We start from the raw sequence: 9,896 nt of genomic DNA, 5'->3' as shown, positions 1-9,896 counted from the left end.
AAAGTATTAAGAAGAGCTTGTGACTAAATAAAATCTACATTGGAACACAAGATATTTTTTTCCATTTCCTGGAAAAGTTTTCCAGTTTTTGGAATTACAAGGTTTCCACCACTTGACAGCAACTCTATATATATTGTTGCAGATTAAAGATTAGACCGGCAGGTAACAAGCAACGCCAAGAGAGCTAGCTCACTTGGAGGAGCAAGTTTCAGCCGAGTCTTTTGCGGGGTCACTACACTACCCCCTCCTTCCTGAAATGCGCCCTCACGCTTCACTCTCGAGTACATAACGTCCCTCACGCAAGGGCACTCTCCACCGGTCCTCATCCCACTTCTGACACCAATGTAACGTTTGCACGCACCGAGTTGGAAATCGAACCCCAGTCTCCAGCTCGGCAGAGCGGCAGGTAACAAACAACGCCAAGAGAGCTACCTCACATGGAGGAGCAAGTTACGAAAACCAGATTAAAATGAGTTCCCAACAGGTATAGGTATACGTAAGCAGATCAGATGTCAGCTGTGGCCTTGCTGGGGGGGGGGGCGAAGTGAGACCGTCCAGGATGAACCAACCCTGCATGTCAACTCTAAAGATAGAGAGGTGGGCCTTTGTTGTCATGTTCAAAGAGACCGCAAGAGGCCACAGACAAAGAACAATGATGATTAAGAGCTATCGTCTTACAGAGAGAGACTGTAGGCCAAAACTAACCAACCCAATGATGTGACAGTGATTTACAGCTGCCTGCGTGACACACCGACCTCCTAGACCGGTGGTTCTCAAAGTGGGGTCCGGGGAATCCCCAGGGGTCCTTGAGGGGGGTTCCAGGGGGTCCCCAGCAAAGTGAGGAACAGCTGAACCACTTTAAACCATTTTTTATACTTTGGATATTCAAAAATGATGCATTGTGAGCTTGTAAATGAACTATTATCGAAATAATTTGAAAAATATTAGAATATCTTTTAGACATTTTGGATAAATTTGAACACTTATAAGACATATCTTTTATGAGGGTCCCTGGCACAAAATATTTTCAGATGGTCAAATACATTGATATGTATTTGGAGGTCCTTGACATGAAAACGTTTGAGAACCACTGTCCTAGACAACTTACAGACTTTAAGAATAAAACAGACAGTTCATAGATTAAGAACAAAATGGACAATGAAAATCGTAACACTAAATAAATGAATTTACGTGTCACTGTAGTTTCTATTCAATTTCACATAAGCCATATATCACCATGATATATATTGTCGCTGTGAAGCAGAAGATGTAACCATATTTATTTTTTAATTATGTGTCTGCAAAACTAGAGAAAGTAGCCGATCTACAAGATCTTCAGGATCTGCAGGATGTTCACTATAGTTTTGTGTCTATGGGTTTTATAAATATTAAGAGCTTGTGACTAAATAACTACATTGGAACCATTGGAACCATTTCTTGAAAAGTTATTTTGGACATACTAGATAGATACTTTATTTGTCCTTGCGGAAATTCATTTTGTGCCAAGCAGCCATCAGGATACAAAAAAATCACAAACACATAACATAAATACAAAATACATAGACAGATCACACAATACATTGACAGTGCTACACAGCTCCTCTCTTACAGAGAGAAAACTAGAAAAGGCCACCAGTCATGATTCAAGAGGCATCACATTACATTTTATGCACAGAACTGAGATGGGGCCTGTTTGTTCAGGAGTCCTATACTTGTAGGGACAAATGATCTTGAAGCCCTAGCCTGCAACATTGGCACTGTGTACCGTCGTCCTGATGGTAAAAGGTGGTATTGACTGTATAACGGGTGCGTTCTATCCCTAGCAATAGCTCTCACCTTCCTAAGCACTCGGGTCTCATACATTGCTGCCATACTCTCCTGTCGTACCCCAGCTATCTTGCTGGATACATTGATGATTTTATGGAGTTTGTTCTTATTAACCAATGATAATGAGCCATACCAGGAAACAAAACAGAAAGTCAGTGCACTCTCCACGAAGGATCGATGGAAGAGTACCATCACACCTTTTTCCATACTGTACAAGATTTCAGCCCGACAGCCACGATATATAGAAACCTATTTGCTGAAACAGTTTCATAGTCAGGGAATATTATCAGAATAATGTCAAATCTTGGAATAAATTCCTTACCAAGAAATGTCTTCACCAATGTGTTTGTAAAAGTGTCTAATAACACATCTCATAAAGACTGAAATGCAGTTTCCCTAGGGGAACTCTTGACAGCTGCTGAAAGTTGGGGTACCCACCATAACCTTATGCGGGATTTTTTTGTTTGAATTTTGAATTTTGTTTTAAGTAGCATGTGAGGGGTCAAACTAGGGTGTTTTTATGAAGGTTGGCTATGGCCGTTTTTAGCCCAAGGAGTGGTTTTGGTGCAAAACAAATGCTTGCAATGGATTCTGAATCATAAAAACACCCTAGTTTGACCCCTCACATGCTACTTAAAACAGAATTAAATTTAGATTTCTTTTCCCCGCATAAGGTTATGGTGGGTACCCCAACTTTCAGCAGCTGTCAAAAATTCCCCTAGGGAAACTGCATTTCAGTCTTTATGAGATGTGTTACTAGACACTTTTACAAACACATTGGTGAAGAAATTTCTTGGTAAGGAATTTATTCCAAGATATTTTTTATATCCCCTGACTATCAGTACAAGAGGAGCTTGGTGAATCAGTACAGTTAGTGGTGCGTTGACAGATAAGATGGTGTGCAATGCCTCGCTGTTCCCTCCACCCCCACACATTCATCTGAGTGTCCGCTGAAACTGAAGACGTATGATGTATACTCCGTCATACGATGGTTCCACTGGCAAAAAATAGCAGATTCACAACTCATCACACAAGCAAATGGTTGCAAATAGCAGCACATAGATACTGGATGTTGTATTCAATTCAAATATATTTCACAATTAAGTAAAAAAGGAAAAAGGCCAAAAGGACATTTAAAAATAAATATTCTGAACCTTGAAAAATATTTGTACAAATATATTTGATATAATGTTGCCCACTCACGAACATGCGTTGGCCAGTCAAAAGAAATAATATATTTCTTCTTTCCTTTATGGCAGAGGTTCTCAAAGTGGGGTCCGGGGGCCCCCTGGGGTCCTTGAGGGGGTTCCAGGGGGTCCCCTGCTAATTTAGTTAATATAGCAACCAAATCTGTTTGATCACCGCGTTATGAGCATTGTGAAAACGTTTGTGAACCACGTGCTTTATGGAACATGGCGGTGTCAAATTACAGAACTATTTGGAGCACCGCTGTAAAGCCTGTATTCCTCCCTAAGCTCTGTGAGGCCCTGAAATAGAGTGACAAGCCACCTCCATAAATACTGAGCCCTGCAGGGGACGGTAATTGCTTTGTGAGCCAACGTGAGCTTTCGGGAAGCCATTGCAGTGTCCTTCACTTGTGTGTGAGGGAGGAATTCCATTCAACCGCTGAAAGATGTGGGCAAGGCCACGTCATGCAGCACCTTGCTCACCTTGGATCATGGTCGTTCAACATGGCCTGATGATCTCTCCTTCCCAATGGTCCAACCCCAAGGGCCCAGCAACTGCACATGTCTGCTTTGACCCCAGCAACAAAAAAAGGAGTAGACTGAACAGTGTGTGTTCTTGTTTTGTTTGTGTGTGCAGGGTTTCCTGCAGGAAAGAACTTAGTCCAGGTGCTACTGGAAATATCTCAATGGCTATGGGTTTATAGTTTATATTTTAAGTGTAGCAACAAACCGCCTAGACTGAATTGGTCACCTGTGCGTGCGTGCTTGTGTGTGTGCGTGCAGGGCTCATATATTTGTAGGACAGGTCATGGCCTGCCTTTGTTTATAGACGGAAGGGGGCTGGTGGTGGGGTAAGACAGGTGCTGGCTGCTTTGTTTTAGACTTTCTCAAGGTTGGTGATTTGGTCATCAAGGACAGTTTGGTTAAGTTTCGTGTTGCCTGCCATTCCCCACTTGTTTTGTTTGGCTTCTGTTATTATGATAGCGTGCCGCCCTGTCATACACTCTTGACATGCAACGCTATACATCACAGTATGCTTAAAGCCTCATGACCACGACAATGAGTATAGTGATCCCACTGCTGTTTTCAGCTCTACTTAAGTGACAGTGCTGTGTGCGTTTAGCGGAATGAGCTGGACAACGCAACACAACTCTCCACCATATGAGCTTCGGGGTATCTTTCTCTCCTCCCAAATCCACCATGAAATCCATCCTCTCAGTCAAACCCACTCAGACCTCTTGTCCGGTCCGTCATCGCCGGCCTGTAGTTCTACTCCGCTGGTCAGCTCCACCAGCGTGTACTGTCCCACCTTCCTCGTGCACACGGCCGTCGCCATCGAGACGTCAACACCGCGCCCCAGCGAGGTGGCGGCGGGCGGCGGCGGCGCCATGTCCCCCCGCCTGGGAGGGGGCGGCGGCTTGTGACCCCGCTTGCTGACGCGGATGGCTCTGGGGGTCCCCAGGGGGTCCATGGAAAAGAGAGCCACCTCGCTGCCGTGGTGTGCGTCCGGAGCCTCGGCGTAGACGTTGTTCCCATTGGTGTTAGAACCCGGAGCTCCGGGCGGAGGAGAGCCTGGGGTGCCAGGGAGAGAGGACTGCTCCTCCAGGCCTCCTGTTGACTCCTTACCGACCCCCTTTTTCCTGAAGCTCCCCGCGTGACTCGCCTCCCCCTCCCCCTCCGGCTCCTGAGAGTGGTGTTGTCACACAAATAATTGCAATTAACCATTAAATTGTGTTTTTGGCACTGGTTATTGGAACATATAAATACAATTTACATGCACTGTTTGCCTTTCAGGCTTCGTGAACAAAAGTTGCACAGGGCAGATATGACAAAATAGCTTACATAAAGAAATTACTAACAATGACCAGTGGTCCAGTACTAATAATCAAAACAAATAGTATACTATGGCCAAAATAAGCCATATTAAAAAAAATTATCCGTACAATTTTTTTTAATTGTATTATTGGCTATTTCCACTATTTTTGTAAATGTTTCAACATGTTTCAACATGGAAACCACTATGACGATTATGCTAAATAATTGCGATAATCTCAAATAATTGCGATCAGGCGATTATTATGTCCAAAATAGTTACTTTTCAGGATTCAAATCCAAAAATAGCAAAAGTAGCAGATCCACAAGCTCAAAACTCGTCGCTTCACGCCGCCTTTCGAGCTTGTAGATCTGCTACTTTTGATGCTTTTGTGTGATGCTGTAGGATTGATCAGGTAGAGCGTGAATTCACGAAAAAACACAGAAAGTTACGAGACCGACAGCAACGATGTAATAATTGTGACGGAGCCTATAGGTTTCTGCCTGACAGCGACGATGTAATCATTGTGACGGAGCCTATACCTGAGAGGCCAGTGGGGCGCTGGCATCTATCCTCTGGCTGGTGTAGTAGCGCTCCTCCTCAAACACCTTCTGCACCAGCAGCCTCCTCTTGCTCCTCTGCCGGACGGAGCGCCTGATGGCACAGATGAGGTCCAGCGCGTTGAGCAGCAGGCACGTCGCTCCGGCGCCCAGCATGAAGTTGAGCATCACCGTCTTCTCGGTGGGCCGGGAGATGTAGCAGTCCACCTGGGTGGTGCAGGGCGGCTGCTGGCACAGGAACCTGGAGGGGACGTAGAAGCCAAACAGGTAGTAGTGGGCGGCCCCGAAGCCGGCCTCCAGCACGATCCTGAGGAGGAGGTGGAGGATGTACGCACCCGTGAAGTGCTGCGTCGTCCACCGCCGCTTCTGCAAAGACACCAGGGTTGTTAGAGTCAACTAAAACTAAGTAACAAAAAAACAAGACTTACACGGTGGCTACCAATATTAAAAAAATGAGTGCATCTGTGTCGTGTGTGTGTGTGTGTGTGTGTGTGTGTGTGTTTGTAGTGAAATCTGACACCGCTGTGCTATGCCGTGTGTCCAGATCCCATAGTCTGAGAGGATCGAAACGTCACCAAACCAATAAAAACCACACCCAGTGTGAAGTGGGCGGTGTGGTCCACAGTGGTCATCACAGTGATGGAAGTTCACTTAAAGAAAAGTAATATTGTGGACCAACCATTGTACACCCCTAACTTAAAAAAAAACATGAATGTGTTTTTTTTAAGTGCATAGTCCTATTTATAGGGCTATGCACATGTGTCATGTTTCACTAGCCAATCACAGTCCTGAATAGACTGTGATTGGCCAATCACGGTGCAGGGTTAGGGGGGTACACTGGTGGCCAATCACAGCGCAGGGTTGGGGGGGGTGCAATGGGTGTCGATGTCCAAACCTCACATATAGGGGCGGTTTCACTGCCCAAAAATACTCACGAGGGGAGCAGTATTCTGGTGTGCCGATTTTATTGTTGTTTCAAGTACACCCACTGGACATGTTGCTAGTATGTCACATGATGTACAAATACACCCCCTGGGCATAATGCTAGTATGTCGTGTCGACCCTTGATGCTGAATGCCAAGCAGGGAGGCATTGGGTCCCATTTATATGACTGGAGATCGAAAAATAATGAAAATCGCTAAACGATAATAACCTTCAAAGACACGTCCTTCGTTTCCGGGTCGGCGTCCGGCTCGGCGCTGAGGCTCGACGACACCTTGTGCACCACGTAGATGATGAAGACGAAGTAAGGGAGACATAGGACCAGCAGCTGCACCAGCCAGAAGCGGAACAGGGAGACGGGGCTGAACAGGTCGTAGCAGACGTTGGCACAGCCGGGCTGGATGGTGTTGCAGACGAAGCGCTCCTGCTCGTCCTGGTACAGAGGGTAGCCGGCCAGCAGGAGCACCAGGATGCGCAGGAGAACCATCACCATCAGCCACACTTTGCCTGAAACACCAGTCAAATACGGAGTGTTCATTTGGTGATGGATATCATCGCTGGCGAATGGAAACCTTGTATGTCCAAAACTGTTACTTTTCAGGACATTTAAAAAAGTTCCAATGTAGTTATTATTTAGTCGCAAGCTCTTGTTAATTCTTTTCATGGGTTAACTCTTTATAAAACCCACACTTAACCACTTTCAAAATCGCTTAAAAACACGATCAAATATGGAGTGTTAATTTGCTGATGGATATTGTTGCTGTCTGGAGGAAACCTTGTACAGTTTGTCCTTTTAACAATATATTTATTGGCATTTTCAATTATATGACATACATAACAATATGACTTTTGTATTAAATGTCTATAAATAATCAAATAAAAACAGAGCAAAAGACATCACATATAAATCATACACTAAAAACTTGGACTTTTAGTTACTTTTCAGGATATGGAAAAAGGAACCTGTAAACACAGGATCCAATGTTGTTATTATTTTGTCACAAGCTCTTGTTAATACTTTTCTTTGGTTAAATATTTATACAACCCAATTAACCACTTTCACTTGGAATGCAATGTAGGAAAAACAACCACTGTCTACCTCTCTCTCTTTTATCTCTCCAGTGCTCTATAATAAAGCAGACAGCTTTAAACATAATAATTATATGCACTAACGTCAATGGTTTAGTTAAGTCCCTCATTACTTGGGACATTCAATCAATTGAGCCACACACTCAATTCAATGTTAGCATTTTTTCTGACAGGACAATGACTGAATGATTGAAACGATTGTGCAGAATCCTTGACAATTTACAATTCAGGCACTTTATCCAGAGTGACTTAATAATACTAATAATAATAATACATTTTATTTATAATGCACTTTACATTTGCGAAAATCTCAGTGCTACAATAGGCAATTTCATAAAAAAAACTATCATCACACCATTAAAAAACATAAGAAACTGAAACAAAACATTTAAAACATGAGGGCATAAAGCCTAGAGGTAAAACCAGTGTAGATAAAAAAAAATGCTTTGTTAAAAAGCACGGTAAACACATACATCAAATGCATTGAGACAGTGTAGTGCCTCAGGATCACAGGTAAACCAAGAACCTAGCATCAGTCTAAACAGTATAATATCAAAAAATTAATTATCTGTACATTGAAACTATACAAACTATCGGATGCCAGGTCAACAAATGACCCTGGCATCTGTCTAGATAACATGGTATCTAAATTACATTTAAACCATTGCATGAGACTGCATGGTCGTCAAGGCTAGGTCAAGTGCTACGGGCTCGAGACTACAGCAATCAGGAATCACTTGTCTGTCATTATTATCTGGTTATTTAGTCAAGATCCGCTCTCAGACAAAGACATTTTACTGCCGTCAGGTGCAAATTGTCGCTGACGCTGTCCGGCAAAAACCTTGTATCTCCATAAATACAAATTTGTATGTTATTTTGTAAATGAATGCAGAGCCACACACAAGTAGCTAACATAGCCGATCTACAAGCTCACAATGCGTCTCATTGTGAGCTTGTAGATCTGCTATTTTAGATTTGTGTGTGTGTGTGTGTGTGTGTGTGTGTGTGTGTGTGTGTGTGTGTGTGTGTAAAAATGTAAGTGTGTCAGTGGGTTTTATAAATAAGCAACATTGGAACACAGGCTCTTTTTTCCATTTCCTGAAAAGTAACAGTTTTGGACATACAAGGTTTCCACCCAACAGCAAATGTAATGTATAAATGTCTAATGTCTAAATGTAATAAAACCCACTTCATCATTGTTCTTATGACTTTGCACTGAAACCTATTTAATCCAAACAATATTAAATTTTAAGTAGACTAGGCTACTTTCTCATTCCACATTCTCATTACTGGACTACTTTTCTCAATTCAGGTTCTCATAATCACGCGATCTGGAATCTGTTTCATCTGAAGAGGTCAACTTACCCACTAAAGTGATGCTGTGATTGACGGAGAGGCAGATGATCTCAGAGGCACTTCTCCTACCCATGTTTCCTGTAGAGGGGCTTCTCAACCCTGATGTCTACCACCTCCTTCAGACAGTAGGCTACCTGCCCCCTCTCCCCCTCTTGCTGGGGGGGGGGGGGGGGGGGGTGGACGACACACGCGCACACACACAAACAAACAGTTTCTGTCCACACACTGACCACCATACGTTTCTGATACAACTCCAGTACAGTACGCTGCCAGGAGGGCCGTCAGCCAGGGGCCATTCAACTCAATCCATCCTGCTCCATTTCAGAGCTGCAGGGTTTTAAAAACAAGTCCAAAGTCAATCTTTGTGAGTCCTCAGTCTTAGCTCTGCCTCTGCCCTCCGTCGTGGCGACAACTGTTCTGCACTCAGACAACAGAAGATGGGACTGAGGCCCATTGTGAGAAGCTATTCTATTCTTAACACGCTTCCAAAAGCACGTCGGCATCCTGGCATTGCGGAGATATTTTGGTTGCCTGGTTGTCCTTACAGGAGAAGAACAAGCCTCCTGGATTACTCAGTCCAAATTGCCCGTATTAAGTTCTCAACCACAATGGCAAGCATGTATACGACCTCCTGTCCATACCCTATATCGTTGATGTATATTCTTAATATTGCGGAGTGCTTTGATCTGCATCAAACCCTTGAAGGATGCTCTAAAAATAAGCTAGCCAAGCCCTGGAAATCACTGGCGGTCACTGTGGACTTCTCTCCTGATAAATTATTATGTGACGACTGATTGTAAATTTTGTACAGTGGATTTTTAAGAATAGCCATTTTTCCTATCATACACCCTGACTTATCTAAATTGATCATTGATGGGGACTTATAGTAATGGCAGTTGGATGTAGAATAAAATGTAATAACAAATCGAACAATATACTGGTTCTAATGTAAATACATTATATCCTCAAACAACAGCCTTGTGCTAGTCTTCTCTAGTCTAATTTATTTGTCAAACAAAAGATAAACTCAAAATATTGCCCAGGATCAGTTTCTTATTTACTCTCATAAACCAACCATCTAATACAAAATATTGTTGCTGTAACCTCTTATCTCCATATTCC

The 9,896-nt window shown here is 43.3% G+C and overlaps 1 protein-coding gene across 1 annotated transcript; it reads right to left on the bottom strand.

Moving 5' to 3' along the window:
* Window positions 1-4,233: 4,233 nt before the first annotated feature.
* On the bottom strand, window positions 4,234-8,847 carry gjd4 (gap junction protein delta 4; the record flags this gene model as incomplete). The annotated part of the gene is made up of 4 exons (XM_080417484.1): window positions 4,234-4,698; window positions 5,370-5,783; window positions 6,541-6,836; window positions 8,784-8,847. 4 exons carry the CDS (start codon window positions 8,845-8,847, stop codon window positions 4,234-4,236), a joined length of 1,239 nt encoding a protein of 412 aa, XP_080273610.1.
* Between the last annotated feature and the right edge of the window lie 1,049 nt (window positions 8,848-9,896).

The sequence above is a fragment of the Gymnoscopelus braueri genome (assembly GCF_963280865.1).
Source record: "Gymnoscopelus braueri genome assembly, chromosome: 21".
Lineage (NCBI taxonomy): Eukaryota > Metazoa > Chordata > Actinopteri > Myctophiformes > Myctophidae > Gymnoscopelus > Gymnoscopelus braueri.
Note: the sequence above shows the minus strand (reverse complement) of the source record. Positions and strands in the feature narration are given on the sequence as shown.